At 38.0% G+C, this 18455-nt stretch overlaps 1 protein-coding gene across 2 annotated transcripts in view; it reads right to left on the bottom strand.

Moving 5' to 3' along the window:
• MBOAT2 (membrane bound glycerophospholipid O-acyltransferase 2) overlaps window positions 1-18455 on the bottom strand; it is a 94243-nt gene that overhangs the window by 71275 nt on the left and 4513 nt on the right. Inside the window, exons 1-3 of one of the 2 annotated variants that reach the window (XM_086745554.1) lie at window positions 5391-5504; window positions 4775-4920; window positions 2272-2349 (exon numbers count right to left, since the gene is read on the bottom strand). In XM_086745554.1, the coding sequence (XP_086601680.1) occupies window positions 2272-2303 (32 nt within the window). In that variant the 5' untranslated portion in view covers window positions 2304-2349; window positions 4775-4920; window positions 5391-5504. Of the gene's footprint in view, window positions 1-2271; window positions 2350-4774; window positions 4921-5390; window positions 5505-18455 lie in introns of those variants that run through there. The other variant, XM_086745553.1, reaches the window with a different exon arrangement.

Raw genomic sequence — 18455 nt, 5'->3', positions numbered from 1 at the left:
AAGAAGAGGGGAAACTTGCTTCAGTGAATGAATTTAGATAATAGACAAAAATATTTTGTACAATACACAAGTGTTTTTCCAATACATAAGTCACTTGAATCCATATTTATATCAAATACACAGGTATTTGATGTTCTGTAGTCTCCAAGTTTAAGAAGCTTATGAAAAATGCAGGTAACCTCTAACTAGGACTGCCAGCCAACGCGTCCCTCTAAGACACACAAAGTAAATCCCAAACCTTGGGCTACGCAAGTATACACAAGTGCTCTGATTAGCTGTACATATATACACACATCCCCCAGTAAAACACCGACTGGGCCCTTCTCCAGTCCAGAGGCCAGGTGGTACCAGTTGCATCCTACTGTACAGCACTTAACCTTACATCTCCTCTGGGCTCCATGAGACACGTTTGTAGCCTGAAGAGAAACATTTAGGTGAGGAGCAGAATCATTCACATTAGCTTCTGTTCAGATGACAAACAGAAAGCTGGAAGTGGCATTTTCATAGCAAAAAATTCCAGAGTACGTGGTGCATTCCTTCAGTAAAAGGCACAGGCATATAGGGACACCAAGAGGTATCACCCCTCCTGGGACACTGTGACAACAGAGAGAGTAAACCTTGTACAGCCTTGCCTGTATCACGTGTTAGAAGTGGCTTCGGAAGCTTTCCAGCATCCAACTATTGCTCACAACTTGAAGTAACAAATTGCTCTATTTGTTACATTTTTTCCTCTGCTGAAGGAAGAGCTTTCTAGTTTTACCCACCAGCACGTTTATTCATACCGCAACAGAGCAACATAAGCCTGGTACCCAAATCTAGGTTCTACCTTCCCTCCTGCGCAATAACTAAGAGTAACAGAGAACACAAGTACACAGTTGTGTATAGCACAGCAAACATTTCAGCAGATCAGGTCATGCAGATAAACCAGCTGGTATGAACTGGGAGGATCTGGAACCACCACTTCCCTTGCTCCAATGCAGGAATGTTAAACACACACACACACACCCCCCTACCTGCCTCTGACTATTAGGGAAGTAAACCACTGCTAGGTTTCCTTTTACAAGAAACCTGTGCCATTTGTTACAATAAAGACCAAATTATTTCTGCCTGGTACCTCCCTTTGCAGCATTTAACCACATTAATAATATATTTTAAAATACTAAGGTACATTATACACGTAACAATGTAAGTTATAACTTAAGAGAAATTGATATGAACAAGTTGCTTTAAAACAACTTCTAATCAAATAAACCATTAGAATGTAAACCAGTCATCCAAGCAAATGAAGTTCTCTCACATCTGAAGTAGTTTGAATACATCAGGCTTTGTAGAAAATCCTAGAAATAAGAGCCTAATATGGCATATTTCAAAAGACAAAGTGATATTTAGTAACAGTGTAAAGAAGCAGAGTGTGCTAATAGGCAGGTTCTTGGCCTCTTAAGGCCACCCTGGCTTAGTACACTTTCTATGTAAAGCAATTTTCCTTTTTGGTTCTTTTACCAGCATCTTTCCTGACAGCTTCACGTACTTCAGGAACCTATTCAAGCATGTATCTGCTATTTTACTAAACACTTATGCAGGAATTAACACAGTGGGAACCTAATTTGGTTTTGATCTCTAGACTAATGGAATAGTAAAACATATGCATACAGTAGTAAAATGCATGCCTTTTCTGCTTTTAAGAATGATTGAAAAAAAAGAGAAAAATGCCATTCTATATGGATTCCAATACTGCTAATCTAATCATACATTCAAGCAAACCTAAAATAATGCCCCATATATGTAATTTTATGATAATATTCTTAATCTAAGACAGCATTCACACCGTGTTATTCTTACAAAACAAACAAAAAAAAAGAGGAAGTGACAAACACTTAGTACCTAAAAACATTTCTCACACAAATTCTGTTGCCTTCAGACATCTTTCTTCTATTAACTCAATGTAATTTGATAACAGCCACTGCTAACTCATTCGTGAGACACTTAGAAATATTTATGATTAAGTAATGACAAAAAAAATCAGAATGCTGAGAGCACAAAAGGAGTCTCAGTGGAATATTACCAATTATAACAAGCTTTAGACATTCCAAAAAGCAAAAATACCCAAATAAGTAATTTTCTCTCCTCAAAATAAAACCATGGTTAGTAGAATTCAAATACTGAAATATTCTGAGACAACCAGAAGTATGGCAAATGCACACAGTTACAAAAAACTCTAACCAGTAGCATTCTTATAAAAGTAAAAAGAAATATTTTAGAACAGAAACTTACTTGTGCATATTTTCCACTCCTATTATGATCATGATATAGTAGGAAATTCCACTTTGTATAACAAAATGTAAGGCATACCTAGGAAAAAAAAATAGTAAACCCTCACAGTATTTTCATTAATGACAATACATTATATGCATTTATTTAACATTAAATTAAAGAGGTTTGTCAATTTTAACTCAATCACTGCTTCTGAACAAGCCTTTTGTTCTATTTAGGTTCTATTGTGTTTGTGTTCTATTAGCCCTCCCCTCTGTTGATAGCTTTGCCCTTTGGCACAACACAGACAGCAGTAAAAAAAAAAAAAAAAACCAAAAAAAAACAACAAAACAAAACAAAACACCCCACAGGCTCAGCTACAATTCTCCAGCTCGTAAACAAGAATATAGTAAATGCTGAATATAGTAAATCCTTAAAATACAAAGAATGTGTCTCATAATACTCCCACTTAGTATTATTCCATGTGTAAATCGCATTCATGTTTTGTGGCTTGATTTCCACACTCATTGTTTTACTTCTTTGCAACAACAGATACCTCAGATATGGCCAACAATGTCTTAGTATCCACAATATCAGGATATGGGAGGATTTCCCAGTCAACAGAAATGGTAGCTCTGTCCAGCCAGTCTCTTTGCCCTAGGTCATCAATAACTGATAAAGGGGTCGTGGTGACGATGGTCTCAAAAATACAAATAAAAAAAACTACACACCAGTGACCCATAGACTCATTTCACAAAGGTGCTCTAACCTCCTTATCTGTTTTCCACAGCTTACCACTACCTACCACCACACCACGGTCTCCTGGGTTTTGTTTTTTTAAGGAGTTATATTTCAGCAAACCATTGCCAGTGACTGGGGAAAAGCGTCTGATCTTCACTAAGTTGATTCTCTTTCACTCTGCTTCTTTAAGTGCCTCAGAAGTACACTTACATGTGCTCAAGTGACACACTGATCTAGTTTTGGAATTTTTCTCATAAAAAGCAGCCTAAAAAAAGCAGCTACTACTTTGCTATACTGACACTGTTCTCCTTCAGCTTACCAGCAATTTCCTAATTTCATTCCTAATCTGTTCATAAGGAAATGTCTCCAAAGACTTTCAACAAGAAACAGTTTTATCCAGCTAAAATCCTACCAAGTCTACACATGACAAACTGATGGAAAACAATTCACTTGGATATTAACTGACCTTGAAAATCTCTACTTTTTATGGAAGATACAATCTGTACATGCTAAAGTCTCCCATCCCCGAATTTCAGATATGAATATATTAACACTTTCTAATTACAAGATACAATTAATGATTTCTCTTTCCAAAGCAATGGATACAGAATGTGCTTCTAAAGCTTACACAGCTCTCACAAAACCCACACACAGTAGCACCTATCTCCCATATCATCCTCCTCATTCAGTGCTAAGATTGGAAGCCTTTGACACCAGATCGTTCTCTTAAAGTAGAATACCATGGCCAAAAGTTTATGAAATGTACGGGACTTATGGAACTATATATACAAGAAAATATATACATGTCAACACAGAGGCTAAATCTGTGGTTTGGGGTTCCAAGATTTATTATACACAGTCTGTGCATGTACAGACACACATGACCAGACATTGTCTGCACAACAGCTTGATTAATTCCCCCAGTTCAGTAATAGTCTACAATAGTCAGTATAAGTAAGTCTTCTATATACTTGAAGCTGAGCAAGCACATTGTTTACCATGCAATAAAACAAAACTGGCACCTAATTAATCTTAAACCAGCTTGGGAAGATGAGAGCCACTTAGTAAGCTAATTTTGCAGGAAAAAATCCCAAATTTTCAGCAAACTAAATGCATACCCTTTACTAGCCCTACTAACATTCTGTCTTGCTACACTGTGAAAAGATCAAGATATGAAAAACAGCAGTCAAAATTGTGTACTAAAAAAAAAAAACAAAACAAAACAAATTGAAAAACCACCCACAACACAGTCTCCCTGCAAAACATAACCACCCCCCCTCCACACACACACACAAAAAAATCTCTCAAATGGAGGCCAGCTCCTTTCTAGGTGTTTTATACTATGACCATCATCAGTACCGCAGTTCCGGCCACTCTACCTACAAAAAGTCAGATTATATTAAATTTTCAGAAAAAGACATAGCAAGTTATCTCATGCAGTGAATATTTAACAGAAATTATCTCAGACATCACACCTGTGCTGTGCCTCAAGAGAATACTTCCAAAGCAACTTTACAGAAAAATTGGTACAAGTTAAACAAACTGCACCTGCTCCATCCTCCCAAAACCACAGGAAGACATATGTTAGTTACCAGTTTGCAAATGGAAGATCTTTCAAACTTTTTGCACCGCATCAGAAAGTTTAAGATAATTTCTGCACATCTGCAGCAGCTAAAACTCACAGTATTAGGTAATAAGGTTCTTCATAACCAAGCTTTGCTTCCTTGCAAACAAGAAATGAAAATATACAGGGCCCTGAAAAGTGAATTTAAGTGCAACTTACCATCCAAAACAAAAAAGTGCAAGATAAAGGCCCAAGAGGGTTGCAACAACATGTCTTATAAATGGGCTAGTTTTGCTTGAATGAAGGTATGTTCGAAACCAAATAGCCGCAAGCAAGGCAAACAGTTGGCACACTACAAAGTTGACCTGCATAAGAAAAAAAGAAAAGAAAAGAGTTCTTACACCTTGTATATTAAAAATAAACAGAAACATCCATACACTATTAGCAATTTGCAGAATCTTTGGCTCTGCCAGAGCTCTTACCACAGCATGTCAGCCTCAGAGAGCTTCTCCCAAGAACCTCCCCCCATTCCATAAAGCACAAAACAGTGCTCCTCTGAGCAGCTAAGAAAAAAAAAATGTATTAAACCTTTAGAGGCAATCTATGCACGAATCAAGGGAAAAAAAAAACAAACAAAAAAAAACATAGCTTCCCGTAAATTTTCTATATACCAAACCATTCTATCAATCATGGAATAATTTATATTCTTCCATCAATGTGAAGATCTAGGTTGGGTTTTCACTTGTTTTTTAAGCAAGCATGACTTGCAAATACGTATCAGCTACACAAATCACTGACGTATCACTTCAGTGGCCTGTGCAGAAGCAGGGCTCACCGAAGTGCACTTCAGTGGTATGTAATCAGATAAACAGCTTGGTTGCACACTGGATTTTCTTCTTGTACATTCAAGTAGGATAGTTTCAGAAATTCCTCCTCCCTTCAGGCTGTTTATTCTAGAAGACAGAAAATCTCTTGTATATTACATATTTAAAGACATTAGGGCACTGAAAGCAAAAGTGGAATTAAAATAAATCAAATCAGTGAGCAAAAAAAAAAAAAAACAACAAAAAAAAAACACCACCACGATTCTGACTCTGGACTGAAAAGTAAGTGCATGATAAAGAAATAATTTCCTCAGATACAGCAACCGCTACAAAAACTGGCTTAAGCTACAAAAGGCCAGATGAATTCCTTTATTTAGAAAATAACTTTTCCCACTCCATGGATTTTTTTCTTCCACAGAAAACTGCCTAAGAAAAATGCCTAACACCATCATCCCAAGTCACCACAAGCAACGGCTTGGTGACCACTCCTTCAGGTCAGAAGCGCTTCAATATAAGAAACTCGCGCACGCTGCATGCTTGACTAGTCCTTAACACAACAGCGTTTTAGCCTGTTTGATGCCACTTAGCTGAAATACATACTTCACACCACAGGGTACAATGATAACACTGTTTTTTTTGTTCATGACAGCAGGCCTAATATTGATATTTGTAGTACTGAGACACACACTGTGTGCTGTAATCCAGCTAGTCCATTCTTTCATCATTTTTCAGCCAAGCTTCAAGTGATAACACGTAAGAGTGTGTGGGTATGCAAATACTATGTTATTTAAAGCAGGAGCTAAACACCACCAACCAAACTCTCATCTTTTTAAAAATTGCACAGATTCCCCACCTGCAAATCCAAAGATAATTCTCCTTTTTCTGAACCACTCCAAAACCTTCTGCAATGCCAAGTCACACAAGCATTAAGTGCTAGCAGAGGAAGAGGCTCAGAAGGTAGAGCTGCTTTTTTTAACAGGAGAAGTTCCCTGAACTAAACCATCACCTACACTTTGCCGTCCATTCTCCTACTCTCACATTTACATTACGCGTTTAACAGTATTTGAGAAATCCTAAGTTAAGGAGGAGATATTTTTTCAGGGCATAACTTGACCTGTTTTCTCTCCTTTATAAGCAATGATGCAAATGAAACAGAGCGAGGTTTGTAACTCAGGAGGAGTCTGTGGATTTAGTGGAAAAGTTTCATAAAAAACAGTCAAGTTTAATGAACCATTGAAAGGGAAACAAACTGATGATGTTTTAAAAACAGAGGGCAAGAAAGAACAAAGCCAAAGTAATTAACTATGAATTCAGTATTAGCATTTGTTTTGGATATTTATTACAGAAATTATGCTATGTATAACACAGAGCATGTGTCTGACCCAAGGAACTCGCACCCTAGACAGACTAGAAGGGGGAAGGAGACAAGAGAAAATTGGGACACACATGCCGTGAAGAAACTGAGCTGAAGAGGCAGAGGAAAGAAGTGGGCACGAATACCTGTCCGTAAGTGATAGCACAGTGGACAAGTTTCCATTTATGGCTTCATTGAATGTCCAGAAATCACTGCTTTGGTTGCATTACATATGATTTGCCAACTGACGTCTCGTTATGCCCTTCTTTTTCAGATTACCCTCAAAGCAAGCTAGCAAGACCTGAGGAAGAAGAACAGTCATCATCTAGCTTCTACTATTACTGTGGCAAAAGACAGAAGTGCTTGACATCTCTGATCTGTATCGGCATCTCTATAGGAGCAGATAAGCAAAACAACCTTGAATTTCACAATTCAGGGCGAGCCTGCAAGTTTAGGAATGTGGAATGTCCTCATACAAAACATGCAAAGAGAATCTGAGAAAGGTGCCCCCTTTTCACTTCCTACTTGCTGACTCGTTTCCTGAACACTTGTGTTGCTTTAGCTATTTACTCAAATGAGCAAACCCATATCTGAAAAACAGTATTCCATTAAACAACAACAACAAAAACCCCAACCCAAAACAACAACAACAAAAACCCCAACCCAAAACAACAACAAAAAAAAACAAAACATCTTCCCCAATAAGAATATTGAGAACAGCAATAAAATGCAGGCTATCATTCCTTTAGACCAAAGTAAAACTTCCAGGGATGTCAATTCACAATGCTGGTCTGAACACACAACAAAATGATCCAAGTAACACAACCTTGTTCTGAAAGCCTTCCTCAAAAGTGACTCCAAAACTACCACTGGGTGTTTTTAAACTGCTCTTCCCAAAACGCGCACCAATGGAAGCACACTTGGATATGCAAAAGACATCACCACAAAGTTCACCCACCACCCTGTATTCCTTCTCTGCTTACCAACCCAGCCCTTACATTTGCCTTGCGGTGCACCGAGATGCAGATTACAAAGCACTGAGCGTTTTGCAGACTTGTCTTACATCTAATCCTCCCAGAGCTTTAAATATGTATTTGTAAAACCAAGCTATGCAGCAGTCCAGATCTGAAAGTCACGCAACATCAATTTAGCCTTTAGACATACTTACTTTTGATAATATTATTTCTACTGTTTTATTCCATTTTCCCCAGCAGGACTTCTGCTTCATTCAGCAAATGGACAAATGTTCAGTTTTTGCCCTCATCCTGTGACCCATTAAATGGTAACCATCTGCATCCTACACCGAATACAAAAACATTACATTTCCCTTAGACATGTTTATGCAGATCTGCCCATAGCACGGGAAGACTACATAAAATAAATATAAACTGTGAGAGATCAGTACTCTCATTCCTGTTCTAAAGGTGGGTGACTGGCAGGCAGTGATGAAAGCCCAAAGGGCAAAACGAATGCCCACTAACTTTGGTTGCCCAATTTCAGGCACTCAGTGCCTAGTTCTTCAGTCAGTATTTTTAACAGAACTTTAACTGGAGCTGTGCTTTGAAAATATAACTTCAGCTGCTATTTTGAATATCCAGCATGCCTATAAATCAGACCCAAAGTATCTCAAAGTGCAAGCAAAATTTAAAATCATTACTACAACACATTTTCATTATATTCTTTCTCCAGGTCACTAAAACTCTGTGGTTTACTAGTGATTTATTTGTATTCCAGACAAAGGAGGGAGTTCATATGGAAGAGTTTGTGACTGCTACTGAGCTGTATTACAGTCACATAGGCAATCTTAGTCTGACACTTTTTCTGACTTTTGAGTATCTGCTATCACAGGCTATATATATATATATATATATATTCACTTGGTAAACATTTTAAAATGTAAGAAATCAGATATTCAGAAAGAAATGGAAAATAGAGCATTTATACCACATAATCAAAGCATATCTGTTTGCAATTACCTGTGCTGCTTCAGTCCAAAGCACAGTCCTACTACTTCAGCTATCAGAAGTACGTACTCATTTCCACACAGAAATAAGATTAATCCCTTGCCAATACTAGAGCAAGCAGAAAGAGAAACAGACTCTCTGGGGTCCCAAATTCTATGCTGTTCACTTCCAACTCCAGGAGCAAGACAGTGTGTGCATCTACACAGTCCAGACCAGGAGAAGGCTTCTGAAGGAAGCCTTCCAGTTGTCCCCACTTCAGATGCTTTGGCGTGTGTTGTACAGTGGTGTCCAAACACACAAACCAAATTTATTTTAACCTAAACTGAACTAGAAGATCTGCTCCAAAGGTAAGGGGACATTTAGCTCATTAAATGACCTAGGCAAAAGCAGTATTTCCCAAAATTGTTATAGCATCAATGTTGGATCCTGAACGTCAACCACATCATTCCACAGAAACACTTCTGTACCGCACTACTTGCTGAAGTAAACAAAGTCAGTATTTAACATTCAGCCTTTTCCCAATTACATCTCCCATTTTTACCCATACTGACCAGTGTGGAGCTGACACACAGCTCCACTATATCCACACAGATACATGAAGAACTGAAAATATACTACCTGCCTGTAAAGAGCACAAAAATTATCTGGCTACCTAGAACACAAAGAGAACAGCCATTCAGATAGCAAGTGAGCAGGAGCAAGGACAGAGCTGAACATCCCCATCTTGAAAGCTTCCACAAAAATCAGGCACTGAATCAAGCAGTTATTTTGTTGGCAAGTGTCATATACACTAACCTCAGTATCTGGGAGTGGTATACTTTTTGAAAACTCATGTCAAGCTCTTATAACATTGTACATATGGGCAAAGTACAACTTTTAAACACCTTATGACTTGGTCAGATGCGAGCAGGACACCCAAAAAGGAACAGAGACACAACCCCAAAAGCAGCACGATTCATTCCTCAAACCAAATCCTAACTTGCCTCTCCAAAGTCATAAAACCTGATCCAATGAGCAACCTCAGCTTTACAGAAGAAATAAAAAAAAAAAACCAACCAAATCCACTAAAAACTGAGACTTCCTAGGGGAAAAAAAAGTTCAGATGTAGATGCATGGAACAGCAAGTTTCTCCTCAAATAGTTACAATTTACCAACTGTGTAAGAAAACACATGCAATTTTTTACCTCCTCAGGTACAGGTCATACCAATAGCTCAGCTCAGAATGACAGTAACAGCTGAAAGTCCCACACAGACAGAAATGTGTAATGGAAAGTTATGTGCACATAAGAATAAAACACTTATAATGATAATGCAAGTTATCAGCACTGGTTATCCAGCAAAGGCTAATGTAGATGTGTGTTAAACACCACTTAAACACACTCATCTGTTACAAAACCTGCTGTATGTACTCTGGTAATTTAAAAATTAAATCCACTCTTCTGGTGCAAGACCAGTCCTACAGTCAGCGTGGTTTATAAACACACTTTTTGCCAAAAGTAACAGTGAAACATGAGCACAAAGTCAGTTTCAGTGTCTAGAGTAGGTACATAAAATGCAAATCCATTATATCATTAACTGCATTAGGCTATCTACAGAGCAAATTTCCCATTTGCATGACCTGTGCAAAAGTCAATAGAAAGTTTATACTAAAAATTTTAAAGACATTTATTCTAGTCTTCTAAAAATTTAAAGGTAATTTATGCCATGCACTTGTAAAAATTTATGCCAAGCACTTTTTTCTTAGGAAAAAAGTGCTTGAGGATTCAGTTCTTTACACAAAGTAAAAGGAAAGGAAAAAAAGGTCACTGACCGCTACAAGGATTTTCACCATCAAGAGGAAGTTTTGGCAAAACATTTGACTTGAACAGCTAGAAATCTCCAACCTTCTGACATAAGCAGCACCTTTAATAAACCATTAAAGAATTTTTTTTAGTTTATGTTAGAAAGAAATATAGAAGATAATTTCTCCTATTAAACTAGTTTTTAATATACTGCTGCGCAATTACTGCTGTGCAATTTTTGCCCACTAATTCAGATTTTAGGCTAAGTTTCCTCTTTATATTAGCTATATTTTAATATCAAAAGCCACTCGTTGCAGCCAAGCTCTCCAGAACCCTGCTATTTCACAGCACAGAAGGCATTTGCTTCATTCAGAAAAGCAGCAAGAGAATTTTACTGATATAGGTAACTCCTAACTGGGCGGCACAAATTAATCATACAGGTCCACACAGCCTGCAACCCACTGAGAAGCAGCGACAGGACTGTACCAGCTGTAGCAAGGCACTGAGAGGCCCTCAGAAGAACGACATGGACTATAAAGTACCTCACAAGAGAAACAGAGGTCTAGTGGGTGGAACAGCAAGTAAGATTCAGGAATATCACATTTTTACCCTCTTCTGCCAATGACCCATGCAAATTATTTGGAAATTGCCTTGTCTTTGCGCTTCTTTATTTTCTCATTTTTAACAAAACTTCTGTGATCAGGAGAAAAAAAAAAAATTATTCAAACCTGTGAACTGCAATGAATGCCTGTGGCCTTAACACACTTTAGATGAATTAAAGCCCATGTGGGTTTTTTGTTTGTTTGGGTTGGTTGGGTTTGTGTAGTTTTTTCATTGGTTGTAAAATGTTTGGGTTTTTATTTTGGGGGGTTTTTTTGTTGGTTTTTTTTGGTTTTTTTTGTTTTTTTTTTTTTAAGGCAGTTTAATTCTTACTGCTGATGAAATAGGCTCTGGAAAAAGGTCACCCAAATATAAGCAGAAGCACTGAAGTCTACCTGATCATAAAACAGTTTTAAGATGCAAGAGGCTTTGTAAGTAAGAGTCGAGAACCTGTGGAGACAATGCAACCATATATTTATGGGCTTTTCTCCATTTTGCCATACCGTGGTACGTTTCCTCCATGGAATTCAGTTTTTCTGAGCTGCAAGATGCCAGCATTGTTTGTCTCCCTGTCTACAGCCAGTTTTGGTTCCACCACTCCAGCACAGAAACCGTTATCGCACCCATTTCCTGCTTGGTCTGACAGGGCTGGCGAGCAAGGTGCACTGGACAGCATTCCTGTTCTCCCATCTTATGGCCCTATTTTCAACAACTATACTTATTAGAGAGAAAAGACATTTTAAAAAATAGTTTTAGAACATGAACTACAAAACCACTCTGAAAACAGCTCTCACAAGAACTAGCAGGTCAAGACAAAGTACTTTTTCTTTAAAAACAAGCACTGATCTTAAAGCTGAGGCTTTGATGTTTTTCTAAATCTAGACGGCTATTTTATTAGCAGTAACACTGTAAATACACAAATCTCTCCAAGCATCATATTTGTTGACACACACTTGTCAAAAATTGCCAAACCTTATCACAATTAATGAAGCCTTAGTTGTGGCTTCTTTCTCAATCATCAGTATTTTCTTGTTCTTGCTACCAATTAGGTCAAAACCATTTCTCTTTTCCACCAAACAGTCAGCTGAGGAATTAAAAACATCTACAGATGTTCACAAAATGCTACTTATAACACAGGAGAGCTGATGCTTCTCCACAGCAAACAGATAGCAGGACAGACGGATCATCTTCTATCCGATTTCTAACCTTCATCCAGTATAAAAGAAAAGGAACAAACAGCTTGCACAATTTTCCAATAATTGCCTACTGCCAAACCACTAAGAACTTAAGAGTGAGAATAACTATTATTTGAAACCAACGATCAATTTTCCAACTATTTCCTGAAAATTGCTACAGTGATATTAAAAAAAAAAAAAAAAAACAAAATCTATTTCCACAGTAAAGCTGAAAAAAAAGCAATTCCATTACAACAATCAAAATCAAAGTGTGTGGTCATTTTCTTCAGGTTTTTTTTTGGGAAATGCCAGAAAGAGAAGTCCAGAGACACTGGCACGGGTATCTGAGAAAATCAAAGGACACTTGAGAGATTAATTTGGAGAACGTTGCTTCTCTAACTGATAGGAAGAAACAGGTATTCCTCTTTCAACTCAAAGATCATAAATCTTGTGGCAATGCTTTCAAATGCATTTTTGGTTCAAATAATAACAAGCGTCTTCCATGATGAAAGTGTAACTAATTAACACTCCTGCCCTGAAGTCTCAATCTCACTTGATGAGTGAAAGAGGAAGAAATGGAAGATAAGTAGCAGTGGTTATTTTGGGGTAGTATTAGTACAGAGGCTGTTTTTGTTAAGGCAGTGCATTCTTTTTAGCAAAGCCTGTGTTACTGCACATTTATACATCATCCAATGTGAAGGGACACTCATTTTCAGAGGAGAATTACAAGCAGCCCCTCTAATAGCAGCCACTGTCCTGAAGTCCATACTCTAACCGTTTATTTGTGCTAGTCAACTTTAACACCACTGGCAAAAGCTTTTTAATGTTGCATGAATATACTTCATCGCCATATTAATTTACTGGCAGCTGTAAGGAGTTACTCATCAGATTCTGAATGCTTTATTTGCAAGCTGATTTCAGTCCAAAACATCAGACAGTCATGACAAACATTAATAATAGTATTTCTATTTCTAGTATTAGCTTCCAATTTCTAGCTTGTAATTCTTCAGTATGCTGGAGAGAGTGAAGAACATCATGAAGAACATGATGTAGGCACTAGTAATCTGGTTTGTGCAATAAATGAGCATCATATCCAATAAACTTTTTCAAACAGGGCTTAATAAATCATTACTCAGAATTAATCAAAAAAACCCTTGTATGACTAAAGATGTAAAATGAAACATCAATGTACATGTTTTATAGTGAAAACAACCAAAACTAACTCAGTAAGGGCAGAAGATGTCAGCCAAGAGGTGTTCTCTCTGATCAGGTCCTAGGGATTCAGCATTATAGGTACTGAGCTGTCATGTAACAGCTATTTATTCACTAGAACAACCCAACTCTAGGAAGCAATTTGATTCAAAGGTGAAATTGGACTAAGAATGCTGGCTTGGGGTTTTTGCTTGTGTGTTTTGTTTTGTTTTCTTCTCCCCTCAAAACAAATAAGGACCTAACACACTTGCCACGCTTCTGCCAAGCAAAAACTGGTTTGGCCAGTTGCAGAACTCAGACTACCAGAGGAAAAGGCTTTACAACATCAAAACACAACAGCCTGACATTACGTTGGCAAAACAGAGTTCCAAACAAAGATAACTCAGCTACAGTATTTTCATAAGTGTGGCTTTTTATCACGTGCACACGGTGCACATGCACATCGTGATTAACCTCAAAATCTCTCCTCTTCATCACAGAATTGTTAAGGTTGGAAGAGACCTTTAAAGGTCATCTAGTCCAACCCCCCTGCAAGGAGCAGGGACATCTCCAACCAGATCAGGTTGCTCAGAGCCCCGTCCAACCTGGCCTTGAATGTTTCCAGGGATGAGGCATCAACCACCTCTCTGGGCAACTTGTTCCAGTGTTCCACCACCCTCATAAAACTTTTTTCCTTATGTCCAATCTGAATCTACTTACCTCTATTTTGAGACCATTACCCCTCATCCTATCACAACAGGCCCTGCTGAAGAGTTTCTCCCCATCTTTCCTGTAGGCCCCCTTGAGATACTGGAAGACCGCTGTAAGGTCTCCCTGGAGCCTTCTCCTCTCCAGGCTGAACAGCCCCAACTCTCTGTGTGTCCTCATAGGAGAGGTGCTCTTTGTGGCCCTCCTCTGAACTCGCTCCAACAGGTTCATGTCCTTCTTATGTGGCGGCCCCAGAGCTGGATGCAGTACTGCAGGTGGGGTCTCACAAGAGCAGGATCACATGAGTATCAGCAGTATATGAGATATTCAAACGTGTATTTGAACAGCAAATTTTAATTTTAATGCTCAAAGAACCACTACAGTGCCCGAAATGTTATAAAAAACTTTACAAGTTACTCACTTTCCTAGCCATTTAAAAAATAAAGCAAAATAACTAACAACTTTGGAGGTAACCTTCTCAAATGCAATCAGAAATGGACTTTTGCTCCATTAAGATCTACCTCAGTACTATTATATTCTGCTGATATGTGAGAAACTGAAATACATCTTAAGATAAGCAACAAAACATAGAAAGTAACATTCTCTTGTCCATACAGGCTGCAGAAATCCAGTAACAGCAGTAGACAATTTAATTAACAAGTAAAATAAATATCCCTCATCTTAAAGAGTCAGCTTCTCAGTGTTCTCCACGGAGGGGGAAGGGAAAAAAAAAAAAAAAAAAAGGACTCCACAACGCTCTCCCTTGAATCCTCAGACAGCCTCAGCCTCTACCCCCCACATCTATTATCCTCCTGCTCTTCCAATTCAGGAATCATCTGAATGAAAGCAGGAAAGCAGCCACCTACAAAGTCTCCAAGCAGCACCACAACGGCCCTGTATACATTTGCAATAGACAGCAATCTGCAGAAGTAGAGGACACTACTTTGAGATGTTACAGCTTTTCAAAGTAATTCCATTTTATAACATTTCAGTAACATTTAGAATTATGCTTCCATATTAAAATACTTTATCTAACTTCTTACATTCAATTCCATTACACATAATTTTTTGTTAACATATCTATAGATCTGGTAGCCATCACTGGGCTTCTAACAAATTCGTGAAAATTCATGGCGGCCTCAACTTCTTCCTAGTTTTTCAGTCCACTTTTTGAGTGACTTGCTTAGTCTTTGCTGAATTATTATTTTTATGTACATATATATATATGTGTTCATATATATATATACGAACGATTGACGGGAAGCAGTAGAATCGAGAGCACTGCTCAGCCAGAAGGCAGGTGAAAAATATTAAAAGTTATCTATACAGGTAGCATTACCAGTATAGAATACACCACTGTAGTTATGCAACCAGTGTGCTCACACGCCATGTTTCAGAACAAGAGTGCCACCTTCTTCTTCAGCTTAGGCCACTTTAACCAGAAGCAAAAGGAAACACCAGAACCCTAACTATGGCAAATCACACCATTACAGCCAAATCAAAATAGCTTTTTCACCTTTGGATATATTATTCCAGAATAAAAGTTAGAGCTATGCGTGGTTTCCTTTGCAAAAGATAGCTTAGCTGCCAAAAACACCACTGAAAACAAGCAAGCATAACTAGCTTTTATCTAAATTTGCAGACAAATTGAAATTGCTAAACAGCCCTGTTCACTTAAACGAGTGCTAAAAGACTAATAATGATAGCTAATGTTGAATTTAAAGTACTTTCCACAAGAAAGAACGAAAATTAAATATCCATACTTAAGAACTGTATCAACATTCTTTGTAAACATAACACTGTAAAGATGAACACATTAAGTAAGCAGGTTTTCACCTGTGTATGTGTAGTTTTTCTCACCTTCCAGGAGAAAGTAACACCCCACAGTCTAGATCCCTCTTTCAAAGGTTTGGAAAACAAGAGAAAAAACTGAGCAACTGGTACTCAGGGAAAGTGCATGTTAGTCAAAATAATAAATGTGAAAATGGCATGCCATAATAAAAGCTGCAGGAAATATATCAGTGCTTCACTAGATCAACACAAAAACAGACAAACCAGAGTGAACATGAACAAATATCAGGGCTAAAGAGGACTCATTTATTTCATTTTATCAATTTTCAGAACTCTCATTTTAAGTCAGCACTGTACCCAAGAAAAAGCCTACAGAGGGAAAAGATCTACACAGCTGTGGTACAATAGATTTACAACAGTAACACTTCAAAAACAAACAGAAAGCAACGCAGTTATAACCCTGTACTCATAAATAAGTGACTCTTGCCATCTTCCTCATGCTGTGCTGTTTTTTCTTTATTAGCCTGTTCTCTATGCACTCCAGTATTTCTTCTCAACATCCCAGGCCCGCAACATTTTTGTAGCGATTTCTGAACCACATTTTTAACTCAGAAATGGCTTGTACTGTGGTGAACCTGAGTCAGGAAGCATTCACACTTACACCATCTGAACAGATTGCCTAAGGATGGGAAAAATCATTTGACAAAACAAAGCAGGTGACTATAGGCTGTTCAGGTAAAGATTGCTTATTTCAGATGCTTAATGTAGAAAACCCTGGGCTGCAATTACATTAGAGTTTTTCTACTGCTTAACAAACACCTGGAGAAAACATACTCAGTATGGAAGTATGTGAAAATATATCAGGTTGAAAATTCACTGTTGCCTCCCTAAAAACTAAAAAATTAGAAATAGCTCTATACTTTATGTCATCACAACATTTACGAACCTGAATTAAACAGAGGTATTTATTTCTTGCACTACATCTTTCTACCACTTAATAGATGGTTCATCTTTTCCAACACTGTAACCAGTGTCTGTTCTCTTTTCTTTTCAAACTCTTTGTTACAGTTTCCACTTCTTCCTTCAAGATAGTCACTTTCTCCCCTTATCTTAACAGTTTCATCCTTTTTTTTTTTTAAACACATGTTTCATTACAGAGTAATTTCAACCAACAAGACCTGAAGAGTTAAGTCAACACCTACACATCAATACCAAAATCTGGGAAAGGTGTCACTGCAAAGAGAGTAGGACCCTTCTGATGATACACTTCCTCCCTTCCACTCGTTCAAAGGAAGTTAAGAAACCATTAAAAGCAACTTCCCCGGACTGTGCTAGCAAATCCAAGCAATTCAAAACATCCAGTCATTGAGAACAGCCCATATAGAATGGAGAATAGAAATTTTTTTCCCCCAACTTCTTTTCACCCAGTACAGCCTCCATCTATTGCCACGGGAGATCACGCTTCCCTACCCACCCTTTGCTTTCCAGGGGACTGCTGCTGGCAGCAGATAAGGAGAGTACAGGGCAAAGCAGGAGCACAATTTTCTTATCCCACCACTCCCTTAACTTTAGTGTTTTGATTTTACACACCCGTGAATCCTACCTTTACTCGTATTATGCACAAGTTTCCTGGGTCACATCAGAAAAATCAGTAACATGCTGCTCCGTATGTCCCAGCTGCACACAAGTGTCTAAGAATCAATGGTGAAAGAGAATAAAACTCTTCACTTTATCCTTTTTTATAGTTTCATAATGCTTAAATATTAGGCCATGTAAATTCTGGACAGCTATACAGGACAAACTTTTTTATTTCCACTCCATGTTTAGACAAAAAGGTTCTACCAGACTAAAACATTTCAGTCCTCAGGAGGCTACATTAGGTTGCCTGGGCAGAAAATAAGGGAGGCCAAGGCATCACTAATGTCCAAAACTTTGTGAAATAGCAGAGATCTAACTAGGAGACACATCCAGATGCTCCCTGCGGGCAAATCAAGCGCATGCTGCATCTCAGCAAAATTATTCCCTGTGCCACCTCCAAGCCTGGTCTTTTACTTGAACTCCAGCTGTGCCTCATCTCCAAAGCATAAAAATAAAGTAAAAAAAATTGCAGATATGTCTTGCCAGTCACATGCATGTAAGGAATAAATATTTCATACATATACAAGAGGAAAAAAAAAAATAGCCCTGCCCACTCTTCATGAAGGCAACAGGGTGAAACGAAGGCTCAACATACATCAATGACAACTGCTTTTACGTGGAACTGAGTGCAGTAAGGGCACGTTGAAAGCAACTCAGGGAACATACGCAGAAAATTATGCAAAAATGTAGATGCAGCAGTCTGGCCTGTGATCACCAAATTAAGGAAGTTCATGTGGTTTACAAAGTTCACAATTAGGAGGACTTGGATATTTATGCTTATTCTTATTTTAAAAAGGTCAGTTTAGATTTTTTGAAGGTTGATGGCACTCATGTAGAAAAATTATATTTATTCTACACAAATGAGCAAATTTAT

The sequence above is a fragment of the Chlamydotis macqueenii genome, chromosome 3, assembly GCF_036417535.1.
Source record: "Chlamydotis macqueenii isolate bChlMac1 chromosome 3, bChlMac1.mat, whole genome shotgun sequence".
Lineage (NCBI taxonomy): Eukaryota > Metazoa > Chordata > Aves > Otidiformes > Otididae > Chlamydotis > Chlamydotis macqueenii.
This window is presented reverse-complemented; position numbering and strand designations above follow the sequence as displayed.